This window comes from Doryrhamphus excisus, linkage group LG12, assembly GCF_037039965.1.
Source record: "Doryrhamphus excisus strain RoL-2023G ecotype Guam linkage group LG12, RoL_Dexc_Guam_v1.1, whole genome shotgun sequence".
Taxonomy (NCBI): Eukaryota; Metazoa; Chordata; class Actinopteri; order Syngnathiformes; family Syngnathidae; genus Doryrhamphus; species Doryrhamphus excisus.
The window spans coordinates 4,169,055-4,191,034 of NC_136368.1; the positions used below are offsets into that span (position 1 = coordinate 4,169,055).

Genomic DNA, 21,980 nt, shown 5'->3' on the forward strand with positions numbered 1-21,980 from the left:
ATCTCATTAAGATCCAAACAATCCAAATTCTAGCTATTTCTCAACTGGTTTTAAGATTTTGATGAAGATTAAGATCAGGTCTGTATATTAACTATAACGTTATGTCCTTCCTTTTGATGAACGATTTCACTGTTATTGTAAGTTAAGTTACAGTTCAGCACATTTTATCGTGTCTTTTAATTGTAATTATTTGCATAATTGTGAATGTAAAACAAATCTCAAATGTTTTTTTAATGTTTTCTATGGTATTTCTAACCGCACTCATCACTGCTGGAAGTAAATACAGCGTTACTACAAACGTAGTAAAGGTGTTCTGGTTTGAAAGAATGCTTTGCAGAAGATGTGTTCGGATAATTTCATTTAATTCAAAGAAGGCCATCTTACAACAATACAACACAATCATATTAGAAAAGCGGTGTAGGTGGTAGCTTAAATCTCATGTAAATATTATTTATAAATTGCTCCAAATTAAGTAAGGGAAAAGTAGTTAAAAGTGAGTATATTTATATGGATTTTTAAGTAGATTCAAAGGTAGTTTTGAGTAAAATTTACTAGCAAACAGAGTACCTTTTGTGTCTGTGACAGTAAATCTCAAGTAATGTTAAAGAGTATTTTTAATTTAAAAAATAATCCTTGCTGAGAAGTAAATTTTACTTGAATATTTCCCAAGTAAAGGTTACTTAGGAATTGTGCGTGCAATTTGTTACCTAGCTTTTCTCAAGTAAATGGCACTCCAAATTTTTTTCAATGTACAAAAACGCTATAAAAAAATGAAATGGCTGACAAATGACCCTGATGTTTCACAGCAAGGTTTGAAATCCAGTATATAACATATTCATAGACTATTACTATTCATGAATTGACCGACCAGCTGACTTCCAAAAGTGATCGATGTTGAACTCATTACGTTTTTGTTCCATTTAAATCCAGCACCAACAAGTCTCCACTTTCTGATCTGTTCCTGTGATAGTTTAGTAGGATTTGCATAATGCAACAAAAATAGTAGAAAAGTGCTGCTTTTCGACCATTTTAAACCCATTTATGACATAAAAGAAATGTAAGACTGTCAAAGTGCCCCAAAAATAGATGATTATGAAAAAATATATATTTTTAGAATGTGTCGTGGGCCTAATCTTCCTTTAATATTTCAACTGTGCTGCATTTCATTTTCCTTATGAGATGACTTTTTTCTTGTTAGAATTTTTTTTGCCTTTTTTCTCCTAATAGTTGGACTTTATTATCATAAAATGACATATTACATACTTTAATTATTAATTAAAAAAATTTAAATTATATGTTGCATTTTACCACTCCGAAAATTACACCTTTACACCTAATAGTTGGACTTTATTATCATAAAATAACATATTACATACTTTAATTATTAATTAAAAATTTTAAAATTATATGTTGCATTTTACAACTCCGAAAATTACACCTTTTTTGTTGTTTTGTTTTTTTCTCATAATATTACGCCTTTAAAAATAATGTATATTTTCTTTAGGCTTTTTCAGCATTGCATGTATTTTACATAGCCCACTACGCCTATTTCCATTCTTGCGCCATACGAGCGTTTAACAAATTCTTGTCAAACCGACATTGGTTACAGTGTGTGCGCTTTACCGTGAGCATGGCAAACATGCACTGGCACACATTGAAGGCATGTCTCCAATTGTGGTACAAAACCATCCGGTAGTTTTTCCTAACAGTCAGCAGCCATCTGCACAGCGTCTGCAGGATAAGTGGGGATTTCAGTGCCCAAGGAAGGAGTCGTGAATTTTTTTTTTAAAGGAAACAACATAAAGAAAGCCATCACCTCGTAGTCAATCTTAAATTTGGGGACCATTCCCAGCTCCATAAACATCCTCAGAGCAGCGGTTATCATGGCATCCACATCCAGGGAGAAATCGTCAAAGGAAAGCTTGTCAATGCCCAGCTCGCACACAAGGGGGATGTTTGCAGCCTGCAGTACGAAACATCAAGAGGGACAATGGAGAATGCAGTGGTGAGCCATACCCACTAAATTTAAAGAGACAAAAATATTTGTACATCCAAACATATGTAAGCTTCAGGGGTCCACATAGTAACATGGGATATTTAGTATTTTACTGGAATAAAAACTCAGTAGGGGCTGCACGGTGGTCGAGTGGTTAGCGCGCAAGCCACACAGCTAGGAAACCGGAGTATGATTCCACCATCGTCCATCTCTGTGTGGAGTTGCATGTTCTCCCCGTGCATGCGTGGGTTTTCTCCGGGTATTCCAAAAACATGCTAGGTTAATTGGCGACTCCAAATTGTCCATAGGTATGAATGTGAGTGTGAATGGTTGTTTGTCTATATGTGCAGCTGGGATAGGCTCCAGGCTCCAGCTACCCTCCATTATCCGCATAATCTGAAGGGTTCAAAGCATGAAAAAAGCAGTTTATAAACCAAAAATTACACTACTAAGTAATTAGTTATATTTACTACTGATAGGAGTCATTCTAAAAATAGACTGGACAAACGTTGTAGTAATAAGGAAGATATCATGACTTGCAATTCTCTACTGAAAAGCTAGGGGGCAGTGTTTTCCGACCACTATTCTCTCTCTATTTAGCTTCTTGAATCCTAGTACTGGCCCTGTGATTGGCTGGTGACCAGTCCAGGGTGTACCCCGCCTCTCGCCCGAAGACAGCTGGGATAGGCTCCAGCACCCCCCGCGACCCTCGTGAGGAAAAGCGGTAAAAAATGAATGAATGAATCCTAGTACTGAAAGGACATCCAGATGCTTAACAACAAATATAAGTGAATAATAACACATCACGTTTCACTGTCCATAACGATAATGGCATTTAAAATAGTAATTCATAATATTACCCGCTATATGAAAAACAGAATTTTTAACTGTTACTGGCAAAGCAGGGTCAGAGGATGCTGAGAGGGCTCACTCCGAGAGGGTTGACATTAATGAGGGAGTATTAAAACAAGATTTCCTTGTTTACTTTCACAGCTGATTAGAACTAAAAATGTGGCATCATTAGTCAAGCAAAAAAACATTTCACATAAATGATCCCAATTAAACGTATCCATCGTCAAGTGTGGTCTAATGAGCACAACGGCTGTCTTATCTGTTTGATAATTACTGTAGATGATGATACTTTAAGTAAAGTTCTACTACGCATACAGTCAAATCTCGGTTTTCGTATGCGCCCGGTTTTCTTGAAAGAACAATTTTGCCAAAATATCGCCTCACTTTTCATATACTGTTTTGGTTACTGAACACAACGTAATTTCTGTGTAGAAGGTGCTACTTTTGGTGAGAGAGGGAGAGACTGACAAAGTGTGCAATGAAGGGATTTTGAGGCTGATCAATCGTAATGCTGAAGTTCGTGCAGTTTTTAATTGAGTGTGACTGAAAAATAACCCGCCATGGAGCCAAAGAAAGTTGCAAGTTCCAGCAATTTCATGAAAAGGAGAAGGAATACTATTGATGGTAGTGATTTCATGTTCATTTATCCACTTTATTTGTCATTTCTAATTCGTTTTTGTGCATTTTGGTTCATATTTTTGTGTGTCTGAAACATATTAATGAGATTTATATTACTATCTCAATTTCTTTTGGAACAAATTAATAACAAATACGGCAGTATCCCTACACCAGGCGTCTCAAACTTAATTTACTTGGGGGCCACTGGAGCTAGGGTCTGGGTGAGACTGGGCCGCATCAGGTTTTCAAAAAAAAAACGCATTTATTAAAAACAGAAAAATTAATAAACTTTGCTTTGGTTCCGATTTTTTACAAGAAAAGCTCTGATAAAACATTCCACTGTTCTCAAATATCTTAATTTTTATTTTTCTACACAAAATAAGATGAAAAAGAAATAAATCAAGAATAAAGAAAATCAGTAATAAATAAATATAATAATAATAAAACGGCAAATAATAAAAACTTAAGAAACCACATATATTTGGTGGGTAGACAAATTATTTTTTTTCAGATTAAAATGAACAAAGCATTATTAGAGCCCTGTAGACATGACAAAACACGACTATAGTCACATTTATACTCTTTTTATTTACAACATATTGCGCAACTGCAGGGTCTTGAGACACATGCTAACTCGCAAACTAGCGACCTAAACGGTAGCCTTCAAGTTATTTCCTTTAAACTTAAATAGCCAAAAATTTACCACTTCCACACGGATAGGGAGGATAACTATTAACAGTTATTTAACCTTTAACATGAGCATTAATCAAATGTAATAATTTTTTCTGGGTACATGATACCATACAGCATCCATATCAAACTTGCGCGGGCCGCACTAACATTAAAATTTCATATCAAGGCGGGGGCCTCAAACTAGTGTCCTGCGGGCCACATTTGGCCCGCGGGCCGCGTGTTTGAGACCCCTGCCCTACACAGTGCATGTTATGACTGCATTACAACTGCAGCTCACATTACGAAATGCTCAGCACTCAGGTGTAGCGTTCATGACCTCGCTCTTAATTCACAGCTCGCGGGTACAGCAAATGCCAGCCAGGTTTGTTTACTGGCACTGGCACAGTCAAGCGCACTCAATAAGGATCCATATGTAGAGCAGTTATGAAAGAAGGAAAGGGATGGGGGGGTAGGGGGGCATGCAGAGCACAGTGCTGAAGAGATCACACAACCACACAGAAAAAAAAAGCAGGGTTCCTATTTTTCCATAATGGTCACAGGGGAAAATCCCTCACTTGGAAGGGCAGGAAATGAGGTCATATCCATATTTCAGAAATGTCAAGCCAATTAAAAATGTAAAATGTCTTTTCAGTTTTAATTTTTACAAATAATGCAGTGAGAGCACGGGTCTATCGAGTTCTGTCATTTACATGTTGGCATGCTAAGTCTGTTTCTCGGATGTACAAAGTTAATGAGAGAGTATCATCTCATGTCATATTATTATTATATATAATCAATAACTAGGGAAATCTTGAATAACAATGCAATTCAATGCTTTTTGTGTGTTTTAATTTTAATATTGAAATGAGAAATGCTGGATATTGTTTTTCTTACAGATTGTTACTTTATCATTCTACGGAATCAAGTGTCCAAACAAGATACCCGGTTCTTGTTGAGTGTGACTGAAAAATAACCCACCATGGTGCCAAAGAAAGTTGCGAGTTCCAGTAATTTCACAAAAAGGGGAAGACATACTATTGAATTCAAGAAGGATCTGTCATAGTACAGACAAACAACCATTCACACTCACATTCATACCTATACCCATGAGGGTGGAATTGAACTCGGGTCTCCTAGCTGTGAGGTCTGCACGCTAACCACTCGACCACCGTGCATGTGAACTCTGAGTGATTCTTCTTGAGTTGTGATATTTCATTACACATATTAAAAGACAGATGCCTTCCTCCCCATTGGAATGCTTTATATTTACAATTGTAGCTTTGTGGAGCATGACGTCATTTTATATCATATATAATATCGACCAATAATATCGGTCATCCCTCTTTAAAATGTTGTTCATATTGAAGATGTTTGTGTTTAAATCCAACAAAAAGCTTACTGAATTTCATTTAAAAAAAATTTAACGTTTACATTCCATTCATATAATTGATAAACGCTAATGGAAAATCCTTTAATTTTTTATTTAATTTATGCGGGCTTAAGATAACATCCTGCAAAACGAGACAAATCTGCAGCGAAATTATCATGAGATTTCCAAAACGAGTACGAAAAGTATGCCAGTTTTTCATAAGTATCTATGCGATTTTTAATGAGAACAAAAAATGGCCAAGGAACCCTAATGAGTTTCTGTATGCGTCTCTATCATTTTCCTGAAAAATATAATGGTCTTCCTGAGAGCCCATGCTCCTCCTGTTTTCACGGTCCTGCCATCTTTTTCATCATTCACCTGAGCGCAAGAGAGACAACTAAACCAAGTTCTGCAGGTGAGTATGAATATAAAAATACTGAATATGCCTCTCCATACTTGGCTTGCGGAACATGCAATAAAACACACATGAATTATGATGACAATACTAATAGATACAATACAATAAAATCATTTACCTTGAATTTGTCAACTTCAGTCTTGGAGCAAGTAGCATGGTATGAGAGAACCTGAAAAATAATGACACCTGTGTCACTCGAACTGTTTTTTTTAAATCATTAAAATACGCAGTGAGTCACAGAGAAGATGCGTCGAAGGTATCGGCCATGACAGACTACACGGCACATTACAATGACGGCGCTTTAGTTGACAGCATCTGGCAAAGTTTCCGCTCGCCTCCGAGTGAGTAGCGACGTCAACCCTAATCCCATTGTTATTCCTCCTGAGAAATACCTTGCACAAAACTGCAGTTGCATATTTGATCACAAATTGCTATTCAACGCTGCCAGAAGTGATGCACTTGCATATGATTTTAATCGTCGGATCACTTCATAATGCATTATTTCGCCGTGCCCCCTGTAAATGAAAAGGTGCTGATTGGATGATCCCTATACAACTTCCTGTTGTCGTCCAAGCAAACAATATGATGGTGACATGACACTGTTTTGCTGCATCCAACTACTGCGTGTTTGTTTCAACTGGCTCACGTCGGGGTCACCAAAGTGGCAGATCTTCGATTGTCGATAAACCTTTGTCCCAGGTTTTTATTGAAAACAACAAAACTTTCCTCGTAATGTTATTATTTAACGGTGCTTACTTGGACACTTTCAACATTAACATTATCTCACAGTTAAGACAAAATTATTCATACCTCGGATAGACGTTGACTTAAAGTGAAAGATTATTTTTTGGGTTGTTATCTTCTGTTGTGTTATAAATATTAATGAACAATACAGCCAAATCTCGGTTTTCGAACACCCCACATCTGATATGAGCAGGATTTTGACAAAAAAATCGAGCCAAAATTTTGCCTCTGTACTCGTACATGTTGGGTAATCATACAATAATAATAATAATAAAGTCAATAATTTTGTTGCCGACCAGTCCAGGGTGTACCCCGCCTCTCACCCAAAGACAGCTGGGATAGGCTCGAGCACCCCCGCAACCCTCGTGAGGAAAAAGCAGTAGAAAATGAATGAATGAATGAATAATTTTGTTCATCCGTTTGAGTGTCTGGAATGGGTTAATTGGATTAATTTTTATGAGAAAAAAATATTTTACTTTGGTATGATTTGGATTAATAACAAATACAAAGTACCAATGTATTTGCCATTTTCATTCATTCATTCATTTTCTACTGCTTTTACTGGGGGGGTGCTGGAGCCTATCCCAGCTGTCTTCGGGCGAGAGGCGGGGTACACCCTGGACTGGTCGCCAGCCAATCACATGGCACATATAGACAAACAACCATTCACACTCACATTCATACCTATTGACAATTTGGAGTGGCCAATTAACCTAGCATGTTTTTGGAATGGGGGAGGAAACCGGAGTTATTTGCCATTTTGATTTTGATAAAAAAAAATCTTCATAAAAAAAGGACAATTTGAAGAAAATTGCACCATTCATGTTTTATAGTTATCAGACTGCTTTTATATGTACAGTGCTACCTTAACTGACTCATTTTTCCCATAAGAAATCATGTCCAATTAATCCGATTAATCCATTCCAGAAAGCCGAGGTTCCACTGTATTGCTAGTAGCTGCAGGTAGTAGAAGTCTAGTATGTTTTAGAATAATCTAATTATGCCCTCATGAATGGTGTGAATCGTTGTAGACATAGATTTTGGTATTACAAAGTCCAGATTATACAATATGAACAATTTGGGGCTTAACTGTAATTACGCAATTCTTATAATCACGGCGTTCTTACATCCAAAGCCACAGACTGCTTGGCCCAGGACTTCTTCACCTGGTCGTACATGATGGTGTTGTTGATGCCCAGTCCACAAAAGATCACAAATGCCTATGAAAAAAAAAAATGCAGCAATATGGAAACAATTTCCACCAGCCAAGTCAGTAAAAATACACGGGTGAGAGCAAAGTATACCTCAAAGAGACGCTGGTCTGCATCGTCGAAAGGTTTCCCGTCGAGGCGGTTCAACACTTGGGCCACACCTGTGAAATGAATGAAAAAATAAAATAATGAATTACATAATAAAGTAAACAGACAGACAGTACGAGAGCTCACTCGCTTTTGTTCTGTAGAACAATGACATGGACGGAGTGAGCCCTTTTCTCAGCCTTACAGTCACTGTGTATCAGTGCTTGGAGGCGTTCTAACAATAACTACGCGTGTGTTCATGGGCAAAACCGGTCTTCCAAGACAGCCACTGTGCATCTGACAAATGGGGAAAACAGTTTGCAAGCAGCAACGTGAGCTGTTATGGGTGTGATATTGATTATATTAAAGAGGACTGTTAGTGGAAGACCTTGGTGCCGAAGAGAATCAGGGGGGCGGCTTTACGCTCTACTGAGTGCCATTTGAGCTAAAGGGGTGAGCGACCCATTTTTATGCCCTTATACATTATGACATTATGACAGCATTTTTATAGAAAAATGCTAAAAACAGCAGAACACAACTGTTTTATTGAGAATCAGTCACTCACATTTTTTGTTGTTTTTTTTTTGCAGTAGGTCCTTAAAACCAAGAGAGAGCTGTTTTTATATACAGGATCTTTGACAAGGGTATTGTTTTTCTTTGAGTTGTAATTTTGAATCTTTGTTTAGCTTTTTTTGCAGTAGGTCCTTCCAAAAACAGTAGCGTGTCTCGATATATAGAGGATCTTTGACCAATGTTTTTGCAGTAGGTCCTAAAAAATAATAGAGCTTTCCTATCACATTGAGGATCTTTGATGAGTGTTTTATGTAGTCAGTCCAAAAAAGTGGGGCGGCACGGCGGTCTAGTGGTTAGCACGGAGGATCTTTGACAAGCATTTTTTGCAGTTGGTCCTTAAAAATCTCAGAGCTCCTGTCACATTGGGTTTTGATTATATTTGATTTTTTTCAATAACTCCTGAAAACAAAAGAGCTTTCCTATAGAGGGTCTTTGACAAGGTTTTTTTTGCAGTCTTTCCTTAAAACATTATGGATCTTTGACTAGCGTTTTTCTGGTAGGTCTGTAAAAATAGCAGAGCACTCCTGTCATATAAAGGATCTTTGACGAGCATTTTTGCAGTCTGTCCTTAAAAACATCAGCGCTCCGGTCACATTGAGGATCTTTGACTAGCATTTTTGCAGTCGGTCGGTAAAAACAGCAGAGCACTCCTGTCATATAGTATGGGATCTTTGACAAGCAGTTTTTGCAGTGGGTCCTTGAAAATGTCAGCAGTCCTGTCATATAGAGGCTCTTGGACAAGGATTTTTACAATAAGTCCTAAAAAAAAAACCAGCAGAGCTTTCCTATCATATGGAGGATTTTTGACATGTATTTTAAGCAGTTTGTCGTTAAAAACATCAGTGCTCCTGTAACATTGAGGATCTTTGACTAGAATTTTTGCAGTCTGAGGCTCTTTGACGATGGTATTTTAAAAAAACACGGCTACTGTATTATAGAAGATCTTTGATTAGCAGGGCCTTAAAAACAATTTAGAGTATTTGTTCATTTAGAGGATCTTTGACCAATATCGGTACTGGCAATGAGGTGATGGACAGTATCAGTATATGGGATATTGGTAGGAAAGCCAATATTGAGCATCTGTGATTCAAACTCAGACCATTCCGGGTTTATTAACAGCAAGTTTCAGCCGGCAGGAAGTGCTGCAACAAGCCGTCCTCGTTTGGTGTAACATTGAACACCAGCTTTGCAGTTGGAGTCACGGCTCCATTCAGTGAGGTTTCACTGAATGAGCTGTCGTTATGGCAGACACCACAAAAACATCCATTTGTGAATGGAATGGAACCTTGACTTGAGATATTCATCTTCCGCTGCTTTGTTTGTGCGATGGTTTTTCACTTCCAGTCCTCAGGTGCCACCCACACACTGCACTTTTTTTTCCCCACTCATTCCTTCTCTTCTTTCTCTCCTGTTGCCTGTCCCTGACAAATACATTAACACCTACGCAACACAAATGCGAGCTCACACATTTAAACACACGTCTAAGGTGGCCATCTGCTACAAATATGCTGATCGCTTCTCACGCAATGAAAAGAACCAGATCTCAACGGACAGAGACGCCTATCCTTGCTCCTGGCGGAAATATCCACCAGCCGCACGAGGAGAGAGTGAGGATCAATGACTGATAGCGGTGTCAGCGTGTGGTTCTGGCCCGCGGCTGATTCACAAACACGAGGCGCACAATGAGGGAACACCAAGTTATGGATCTCATTACAAAACCACAACCTCGGAGCCATAGGGTTTATTTATGTCATGCATACGCACAGTTCGAGTAACACACTTGTAATCCTGGTGAGAGCTCCTGTCATATAGAGGATCTATGACTAGCATTTTTGCAGCGGATCCTTAAAAACAGCAGCGTAGTCCTGTCATACAGAGAATCTTTGACTATGTTATTTTTTTGCAATGGGTCCTTAACAACAGAAAAGTGCTGTATACAGTAGAGGATCTTTGACTGGGGAATTTTTTTGCAGGCCTGTCATACAGAGGATCTTTGACAAGCATTTCTGTAGTAGGCCCTTAAAAACAGAAAAGTGGCATTGTCATATCGAGGATCTTTGACTAGTGTTTGTTTTTTTGCAGCGGATCCTTAAAAACAGCAGAGTGGCACTGTCATATCGAGGATCTTTGACTAGTGTGTTTTTTGCAGCGGATTCTTAAAAACAGCAGAGTGGCATTGTCATATCGAGGATCTTTGACTAGTGTTTTTTTTGCAGCGGATCCTTAAAAACAGCAGAGTGGCACTGTCATATCGAGGATCTTTGACTAGTGTGTTTTTTGCAGCGGATTCTTAAAAACAGCAGAGTGGCACTGTCATATCGAGGATCTTTGACTAGTGTGTTTTTTGCAGCGGATTCTTAAAAACAGCAGAGTGGCACTGTCATATCGAGGATCTTTGACTAGTGTTTTTTTTTGCAGCAGATCCTTAAAAACAGCAGAGTGGCACTGTCATATCGAGGATCTTTGACTAGTGTATTTTTTGCAGCAGATCCTTAAAAACAGCAGAGTGACACTGTCATATCGAGGATCTTTGACTAGTGTATTTTTTTGCAGCGGATCCTTAAAAACAGCAATGTTAAAGAATATTTGACTATACATTTTAGATGAAAATAGCAAGGTCAAGTAGCTTATCTGTGCAGTATGGGAGAAAGTTAGACGGTGCGTTCAAGGACCATTGAACAAAGTGGGACGGCTCACCGCTTGCAACAAACAACATAATCATGCTGTTATATCGTTATTTTTTTTTCCAATGCCTGGTTCGGCCTCGTCCACGGACCGATGGTTGAGGACCCCTGATATAGAGGATCTTTGTGTTTGTTTTTAATGTGTATAAACTGCAGACATCTTCTAATAGTGGAAGCTCTTAATGGCTTGGGTGAGGAACCAACTTCATTTCTCCCATTCAGACATTCTTGTAACTTTGTCCAATTAGTGCACGTTAATGAGCTGTATAATCGTGACTTGAAGCACATCACTTTTTCAGTGCAAAATGATAACTTGTCAATCTTCAATTAGTCCCCATAATTACTCTTCACATGAAAAATGTAATTTATTGCTTAACTTACCAATAATTTGATGATTGCTGTTCCATATCGGAACACAAAGCACTGAGCGAATGTGGAAGTCTGAGAACTGGTCCGCCTAGAAAAATTATAGTGAACACATAAATAACAAGAATTAGCATCCATCTGCATCGGGTACATATTTACATACAGTCTATGTACTCAGCATTATACTTCAAGTAATGAGACCTCAGAAGTTCCAGAAGAAACATTTGACACACCTGTTTAATATTAAAGTGTTCATAAATTGTGTTTTCTCCGCTGGGTTATTAATTATGCATCGTGCACCCCCTCTGATGGTATGTGGAGCTATAAAGAGCTCATGCAGCAGAGCAACCTGTAAGGCACATCTATTTGATATAGGTCTGAGAAGGAGGAGGAAGAAGTAGAGCTTATTTAATCCCGTGCCTTCACTTCCTGTGTTTAACTTCATTTCCTGCTTCATGCTTTTGCCATTAGCGGAGGTGATAATGCCCATGCTTATTCTTCTGGGTAACTCATGACTTTGGTCAATTATTCCTTTGTGGCTAATTAGTAATGACAACTTAAGCAAAACAGACAGTGGTACCACAAATATAGATAACCAACACTTTTATTGCAAATGTTGATCCAAAATGCATGGAGAAAATAATGCTTAAAAAACGTGAAACTGCCAGGCGGGCTACAACCTGGACTGGTGGCCAGCCAATCACAGGGCACATATGGACAAACAACCATTCACACTCACATTCATACCTATGGACAATTTGCAGTCGACAATTAAGTTAGCATGTTTTTAGAATTAATCGAGGTTAATTGGCGACTCCATATTAATTGTCCATAGGTATGAATGTGAGTGTGAATGGTTGTTTGTCTATATGTGCCTTGTGATTGTATGATGACAGTCAGGGTGTATCCCGCCTGTGGGATAGGCTCCAGCACCCCCACGACCCTCGTGAGGATAAGCAATAGTAAATGAATGAATGAATGAATGATTGGGGGGAAAATCTGATACCGATATCTCATTTTTATGCTGATATCGGGCCACATAATTATGCACGACACACATAGGAGTTTGCAAAACACACGTTGGTCGTACGGACGACCGGTCATGTGACCTAGGCTTAATTTGGGTATGAGTTCAGACTCAAATATTCATCATAGGAATGGAATTTCTCCCAGCAAATGATAACATGATACATTCTCCCAACATGATAACAGTTTGGTTACCTCAGCATCAAAGCGAGGGTCCTGGTATGCATCGCTGATGTTTACAGGAAGACCCGTGGACGCGACCAGCTCAGCAATGCTGTTGTTGATGAGCCAATCCGAGTACGAAGACTTTTCCATACTGTCCTTGAAACTAGGGGTAGAACATAAAGACTATAAGATATTTATTTATACTATATTTATTTCCACATGAGTATCTGCAACATGGCAAAGCCATACTGTCTGCTGATTTGTGTCATCCCTCTACGATGCATTTAATGAACCTTCCATGCAGTTGATATCATAAATCTTCTCCTGCAGCGTAGAAAGTAATGAAAAGTTGAGTGTGTGATCATCTTCCTGGTTGCCAAACGCCCCCACACCCTGCCACAAAAAAAAACAGTGCACACCTCCCCTGCTGGCTTCCCCCCCTTTAACAGCGACACAGTTAATGTTCTGTGTGGTTCTCTCTGTCTGAAGAAAATATACCCTCTAGATTAGACACATTTATCTTACACACGGGCCCTCGCATTTGTTGCTTCCAGACCTGCACGGCTGTCATGAGCGAATTTCTGCAAAGTGGGATGCCTTATTTATAAATGGAATATATTTGGAGTTAAAGCAAAAAAAAACCTGTTTACTACCTTCTAAGTACGGCTTTTACCATTATTAGAGCCCTCCATACATGAAATAACACCCCTATAGTCACCTTTCCACCGCTATTCCATTATTAGAGCCCTCCGTACATGAAATAACACCGCTATAGTCACCTTTCCAATGCTATTCCATTATTAGAGCCCTCCGTACATGAAATAACACCCCTATAGTCACCTTTCCAATGCTATTCCATTATTAGAGCCCTCCATACATGAAATAACACCCCTATAGTCACCTTTACACCGCTATTCCATTATTAGAGCCCTCCATATATGAAATAACACCCCTATAGTCACCTTTCCACCGCTATTCCATTATTAGAGCCCTCCGTACATGAAATAACACCGCTATAGTCACCTTTCCAATGCTATTCCATTATTAGAGCCCTCCGTACATGAAATAACACCCCTATAGTCACCTTTCCAATGCTATTCCATTATTAGAGCCCTCCGTACATGAAATAACACCCCTATAGTCACCTTTCCACCGCTATTCCATTATTAGAGCCCTCCGTACATGAAATAACACCCCTATAGTCACCTTTCCAATGCTATTCCATTATTAGAGCCCTCCGCTAATTTAATTTATGCACAAGACAAGAAGTTGCAGTCTTCCTCGACGCATATTTTCCTTAATCTTAATCTTACCTTTTCTACTTGAGAGCCCCTGGCGGCCGTTAGAAAAATTACATAAATTGGCCGCATCACTGAATAAGCCGCAGGGTTGAAAGTTTGGGGAAAAAAGTAGCGGCTTATAGTCCGGAATTTACGGTAATTTAGGTAAACATGAGCTTAAATTTGCATTGCATTGTTCTATACTATAGAACAATGTCGAGTGCATTATTGCCCACTTTTAATGCAGTTCGGCGCAGGATCGGATATATGGATAGTCCGGTTATATCGGTATTTTTTCCGACTCCCGAGAATATCGATATAACGAGACTTTACTGCATATGAATTGATTCTTCAACTATGATTTTTTTTGAGCACAACAGTGACAATAAAAATGTGGCTAATGCACATCAATACATTGTAACAACAAAACTATCATGCCTGGCAATGGATAGACTTCTCCAAATGAAATTAAAGCCACATGGTATGCACGTTATTCAGTACCCCCATAGCAGAGGAGTGGATTTTACTTTCAGTCTGCTTGCTTTTTGTCCTTGATGAAAGCTTCACAGGTTTCGACGCCAAATGCGACAGGGAGAGAAAAGGTTACTAAGCTGAAAAGACAGCAAATGAAAGGCAAAACGAGATGCTTTCCATTTGGCCACATGCAACCCAGAGGGTCTTTCTGTGAGGGCACGGACAACGAGCGCAAGAGTCAATCTTAAACAAAATGGCATACCTACCTCGTTTCGGTGTCAGCGCTGCACTTAGGTGACAATAACTCAAAAGATTTAGTGAACTTCACCACCTGAAACATCCAAATAGAAAAAAAAACAGTATTTCCTTTAAATGTGCTCTTACAATTTAGTGATAAAATCAAAGGATGGAGTGCTGAAATTCAGAAAAAAAAAAACATACCGGTGACTCAATGTCCTCGAGCAACTGAACAGAGCAGCGCTCGCACTTTAGTAATGTTTGAGCACGGTGCATAATCTTCCTGACTATTTTCTCCAGGTCAGTCTGTTCTTCAAACAGGTCGTTGACAACCTCCAGGAGCGCCTGAGCATCAACAAAGACAGCACGGGCGTAACTCCCAAGCACTCCCAGCTTTCGGCATCTTGCACGGTAAACATTCCTCAATAAAGACGCTTTGCTTTGTTCAGCCGTTGCAGCGTGATATCATTATTCTCGAACTACAAACCTCTAGAACAATGGAACGTGAGTCAGTCTAAGCAAATAAGGCCCTTTATGTATGACAGGGCCGACCCAATCTGATACGAGGCACAAAATCATTTCTCTCTCACAGAACGGTGTTCTCATAATGATCACACGTTATCTTATAAGGTACTGTATTTTCCAAAGTATCACTCTCACCGTTTTCGTAGTTTGGGTGGTGCTGCGATTTCCTGTCAGGTGTCACTTACATATCAAAATAACAATTTAAACATTTAGAACTAAGAAGAGCTTTAAAATGCAAAAAGAAAAAATTGGAGTAAGCTTTCATTCATTCATTTGCTCGAGCCTATCCTAGTTGTCTTCGGGCCAGAGGCGGGGTACACTGGTCGCCAGCCAATCACAGGGCACGTATAGACAAACAACCATTCACACTCACATTCATAGCTATGTACAATTTGGAGTCGCCAATTAACCTAGCATGGTTTTTGGAATGTGGGTGCACGGGGAGAACATGCAAATTTCACACAGAGATGGCCGAGGGTGGAATTGAACTCAGGTCTCCGAGCTGTGAGGCCTGCGTGCTAACCACTCATCCACCGTGCAGCCCTTGGACCTCCTGGAAACACTCACGCCCAAACCACAGCTACACATTACTGAGTCGTTATCAGCATTATTTTGTATTTTAGGGGGTTTGGGGTTTAAACTTTTGATCAGCTACTCCCATTTCTTCTTTTTTTCCATTTTTCAGCTCTACTTACAACCTCCCTTAGAGGAAATGATGCAAATTGTAAATTCTTGCAATTTTTCAGCTGGTCCTAACATTTTGATCATGTGTATATGCTACCATCTGATCACTGTATTCAATATGAAAAATACCGTGTTCACCGATCATGATCATAAAATCTCCCAGCCCGAGTTCAGACTTCCTCTTTCAATGCTACCCCCCAGTGAGAACCAGTAGGGATCCTGAAAACTATGTGGACACCCTGGGATCAAAAGCAGTACTCTCCCATGACACCTCTGGCTGCGTTTGGCTTCTGTTGGGATGAAATTCCTGTGCCGGTGATTAAATAAGTGTTGCAGTCAGAAAGCAGACCACTATGCACTCTTACGTTATCTGACTCCTTTAGAAAGGTAACAAACGTTTTTAAGTTGGATACATATGATCAATGTATGCATCAGTGCGGGGTTAGTGATGCTGATGCAAATGATGGAAAGCGGGGTCATCATCTTGGTGATACTTACCCGACTCCTGTCATACTCCTTCCTTGAAGCAGCAAAGAGTTGGGCATTGGAGATTGCAATGCCACAGAAGGGCAGGTACATCTGCAGCACCTGCGCACACAAATATATAAACTTCTCTTATCCATCCATCATCGTCGGCATCAGTCATGTTAAATGCCAGATGGCACCAAATTACTTGCATTTAATAAAGTCCATCTCCTGATCTCCAAGCAATGCTCCTCAAACAGACAAATGATCTTATTGAAACAGCTCTCCACTGGCTTGACTAGTATCTCTTTACCAAGCAACAGTGAGAGGTGTACCACAAGGTTCGGTGCTTGTCCCTCTGGTATTATCAAATCTGCCACCTCACTCATGGATACAGTGAATCATTGCAATGTCATGATCACCAAAATATTTCATTTTTGTTTGATTTGGGGGTTTAGGGACCCCCAAAAGGAGAAAATTACATTATAAATGAACCTTTCTGTTAACCCCAGCTGCAGTGTTTTTTCATGACATTTCCACCTTTCGTAAGTAAGACTACTACATTAAAGCACTTTCTATAACAGGAGGGTTTTAAACACTTTTGTTAACCGTCATCAATCCAGAGTGTACCCGCCTCTCATCCAAAGTCAGCTGGGATAGGCTACAGCACAGGCCGCCACCATAGTGAGCACAACTGGTATAGAAAATGAATGACTGGACGGATGAATGGATGCTTCCCATCCCACGTAAATGACCATTATGCAGAGCTCCCAGTGATACTGCATGAGTGAGTTGTATTATACCAAGCATATACGGATATAACAGTAATAACTGCAAGCAAATGCATGAATTAAGATACAGTAATTACATTAGCATTATGATAATTAAATCCAGTTACGTCCTGTGGGAAACAATGTGGGCGTCAATGACCATGCCTGTATAATTATTTTATTCAGCTCTTCTACTGAATTTCTTCTACTGAAAAGTAAAAAAAAAAAAAGTATTATGTAATTTTCTTTTTCATGTGTATTTACACACAAAGTCGGCGCCTTTCATGACGCCATTACTTGTTGGGACAAATAAATTCCATCTGCTCAACTGACATTTTACCATTTGACTGAAGAGTCTGATTTTCCGTGCCCTGGGCTGGTAACATAAATGCAGTCTATACATAAATAATGTAATCAAATTGTATTTCTTCCTTCCTGGCCGTGCTTGATTCATAATACACTTCAATATGCAAGCACGCACGAGAGTTGGCACAAAGAGGTGCTTAATAATAATAATAGTGCAGGTGGAAATCACCATAATGCCAATGTGGTCTTACCTGGGACCCCCATAACATGAAAGAAATCAGCAGGTCAGGACAAAAATAAGCAAATGAGAAACTAATGGGGAAAAAATACATATTTTTAACACACGGTTCGCTCGGATAAATAAGGAAATCTGAGGTACCGTTGTTCATCCACAATAAAAATATTACTACATTAATAGCCCAAAGAGTGTCAATGCAAACCAAGAATATGCCCATGCAGTGAGTTTATAACTATAACAGTGTATATATCTCATCTCGTTTCATATTATCTACATACTGTACTGTATATAAAACTGTTGATTTTGTTAATACTTGGGTAGTTTATATTGTTTATTTTTCTACATTGTGTATTTTGTACTGCTTAACTGATTCTGTACTCTTGCTGCTGTGCAATTCAAATTTCCCCACTGAGGGACGAATAAAGGCATATCTTATTTTATCTTATCTTAACAACAAATAATTGGAACATTCTTCCTTCATAAATTATGACTGAAATACAGAACACCCCTATTTGGGATATAGAATTAGGGAACTATTTTAAGTAGGTAGCATATAGGTACAGTAAAGTCTTGTTATATTGATATCGGTTATAACGAATTACTACTTATTACGATACTATTTTCATTTCCCGGCAAATTTCTAGTCTTTTATGATATAATTAGTTCCGTTAGTACGATACCCGGTTATGATGATAATCCGGTTACTACGATGCCCTTTTCATCTCCCGCCAGCCAATTTGGTCTGCTTATATCGATACAAAAGCAGCTTAAATCAATCTATAGATTCTATACAGGCATGTGTTTGGCCAGCTATGTGGGGCGGGTTGAGCATGACCTGTGAACCAGGAAGTGCGGGAATCGGTGTGTGTGCTGTGCGCTGGTGGTGGAAGTGTGAAAAATAAAGTTGACTGGAAGCAGCCGTTCGCCGTGTTCTTTTTTGGTATTGAAATCCTTAAGCAAAGATTGATTTAAGCTGCTCGACATTGTTCTATACTATAGAACAATGTCGAGTGCATTATTGCCCACTTTTAATGCAGTTCGGCGCAGGATCGGATATATGGATAGTTCGGTTATATCGGTATTTTTTCCGACTCCCGAGAATATCGATATAACGAGACTTTACTGTAGAATATTGACAACTGGTACATGACTCCTTTTGTTATGTTCATATTAACACCATTAAGTAAGGTACAAATAGAATTACTGAATGAACAACATTTCCTCATTGACTTACACTAGATACCAACATTCAGTCATGTTACGCAATCAAGCGCCCGGATGAGATTTTTCTTCTCCAGCATCCAGAGGCCAAGTGATGCTGAGCAATAAGCTGATCCATAACGCTATTTCAGCTGTCCTCTGGAATTCTCTAATAATGATCTACCGGAAAGGCAGCAGTCATCAATAGGCCGAGGCAGAGGAAGATTCATTAGCGCACAGGACTTTTGGGATCTGGCTATGGATCTGTCTGTGCTACTAACAGGCAAATGTAAGAAAAGCAGCGCTCTTGCTAATTACATTCTGCCAGGCAGGCCATTATACACAAGCTTGCATTACAAACAGAGGTTTTTGCCTAGAGACCTGCGGAGTGACCAGTAGTAAAAGAGTGGTTTATTAACAAAGGCCAGCTCCTACGAGACTGATGCTTAACCCTCCGACAATGCCTCTGTGGTCCGCAGCTGCTGCTTTCTATGAGCAATGCTGCGAGAAATGACAAGACTTATGCTCTTCATTTCTTTGTGCTCTATTTTATGAATGCAAACTACCGGGTTGCTTTCACTGAGCTCTGAGCATTGCACATTGTTGTCAAACCAAAAATCATTCTCTGGAAGGTTGTTTTGCAAACGCACTTTGCATCAGCAGCTTCATTTGAAGGTGGCATTAATTTTTCATGCAGCCGGTGCCTACTTCTGTACAACGTACAAAGTAATACACGCTCGCTCGTCGGGAGCGTAGCTCTGACGCAGAGAACGAGTACGACTGATAATTCAGTCGTTGGTGACCATTTGCAACAACAGTGCAATAAAGAGCAACTTACTTTTAAAAGCAGGCTACTCCTTTCTGTCTGAAAATAGTCCACTTGATCCAAATTCATCTGGTGTCAACAGCAGCCTTTCCACTTCATCCTCACTGCTGTCATTGACAGAAACCTTGAGGCAGCCTGGTCACTGTTTCTTACATTTGCAGAATCTGAGCTTTTTACCTGGACCATACTACTACTATTAAAATATAATACAATTATATGTAATACTAAGTCAAGGCAGTGGCATGCATTCATAAAAAGGCATCTGTGAAGACCTGGCAGCACTTTAATTGACAGGAGCCAATAACGAGCAATTAAAAAACTTACAAGGAGCTTGTCAACCCATTGGAAATTGCAGGAGGTTATTACGTAATATAACAGTCATCTTACAAATAACATTAAACTCACTAGGGATCGACCGATATGGATACCGATTTTTTTCCATCACCCTTAGCCGGTGACCGATTTTGCTTGTGCCGATATTTGTCGCCGATACCTGTGATACTGCCGATACTGCTTTTGCTGCCTCAATTTACATGAAAAAATGACTATGATAACAAATATTACAGGTACCTAATATTACCTAATAATAATATACAAACATGTACCAATACAAGATTACGATTAAATTACATTAAAAAACTTTTTAAATGTTTTCCCATAATGCATTTTGTCTGAGCAGAGCATTTCATTGGAGGATCAGCGGCATTGAAAATTAATGGATGGATGGATGGTGCTGCAGTGCTGCCTCTGTCCAACAGAGGGAGCCAGAGGAGCCCAAAGGGAGGCTGACGTCATTGCAGTGCCCCTGTACAAATGAATGCGTTGCTCAGTCGCAATGCATTATGGAAAAAAGTATTTTTTTTTATTTTAAGCTTATATATGTACATGCTTTTTTGTATATTTCTCAGGTATACGTTATTAAATTTCTGTGTGATGAGTTTTGTGTTCTTTGTAAGATGATATTGTGAGTCATACTGCTACATATAATGATCTCCTGCGATTTCCAGTGGGTTGCGTTCTTGGGTTGTGACTTCCATTGCATCAACTTGCATTATCATCCATTAGAGGTGAGTGCCTATACCTTTAATACTTTAAATGTGTTTAATAAGTGTGAGGAATAAACCTGCATTGTGTTACAAGTGAACAACGGCAATTAAAAAGAGAAGGGGAGAGTTCTGGAGCTGAATGTAATGTAACAATTACGACAGTCACTTTTATTGCAAATGTTGATCCAAAATCAGAGGAAAATGTCAACGTCAAGCTGCAAACAGCGGGGATCTACTGCATATGGAAATGCTATATATCTATATAATTATGAATATGTGAAGACAATATGCAATGAAGTTGGTTTATACACGGAAGACAACAGCTACAATACACAAAAGATAATGCAATTCCATATAGGCAGAGTCATTACCGAAGCTCCCCAAAGGCCTGACATCCTGCAGCGGATCATCACGACATAATTAAAGCAGCGTGGGATTTAATGCCAAGCCTCGTGTGTTTAGATATCCTATAAGGTTTCACCACGCAAAGAAACATTTAATGAAGACAATCTCAAGTCTCTGTAATGACATCTAATATGGCCGCATGGTTTTGGAGAGAGAGGTACGTTTTCTTATTACAAGCTGTTTTCTTATTTGCACAATGGCAGCTTTAGTCGAGATGCTAGTCTGCTGTTTATGCAACGGTAATGCTACTTCAGGGAAAACTACACTTTATTTTGAATTTTGCCCGTCATACACAATCCTTATGTGTGGCAAAATACTGTAAATATGACATGTTATCATGAGCACATCTGTTACTACATGGTTACGGCATGTACTGTATATATATTTCATGTTGAGAACGCCCAGAAAAGAGAAAGACATGTATATTGATGTCTCACATCAGGATTGTGGATGATGGGCAATTTTCCTTGAAGAAAGGTATGAAAGTTCACGCCATTTAGTTGCAGTTCTGCAGAGCATCGCCACACAAGATCCATCAGATGCAGCAGAATTACACTGTAGGTTTAATACAGAGCTGTGATTCCACTGCAGTGAATGCGTATGAATAAACTTGTCTACGTTCTGGACCTGGATTTGGCTGTCTGTGTCCCTGCCGACTCGCTCTGTTCTTTCTTTTCTGTGTGGGACAGAGGGTTGCCAAGGAAACAGCAAAGGTGTGAGCATCGTGAGCATCATTGGCATAT

At 39.3% G+C, this 21,980-nt stretch overlaps 1 protein-coding gene across 1 annotated transcript in view; it reads right to left on the reverse strand.

Annotated features, from left to right (window-relative positions):
• Positions 1-21,980, reverse strand: part of pde11a (phosphodiesterase 11a) — a 48,575-nt gene that overhangs the window by 20,063 nt on the left and 6,532 nt on the right. The window contains exons 3-12 of the mRNA XM_058082155.2: positions 16,480-16,569; positions 14,977-15,117; positions 14,802-14,866; positions 12,812-12,944; positions 11,606-11,681; positions 7,974-8,041; positions 7,797-7,889; positions 6,044-6,094; positions 1,817-1,963; positions 1,624-1,731 (exon numbers count right to left, since the gene is read on the reverse strand). Coding sequence (XP_057938138.2) covers positions 1,624-1,731; positions 1,817-1,963; positions 6,044-6,094; positions 7,797-7,889; positions 7,974-8,041; positions 11,606-11,681; positions 12,812-12,944; positions 14,802-14,866; positions 14,977-15,117; positions 16,480-16,569 — 972 coding nt within the window. The remainder of the gene's footprint in view (positions 1-1,623; positions 1,732-1,816; positions 1,964-6,043; positions 6,095-7,796; positions 7,890-7,973; positions 8,042-11,605; positions 11,682-12,811; positions 12,945-14,801; positions 14,867-14,976; positions 15,118-16,479; positions 16,570-21,980) is intronic.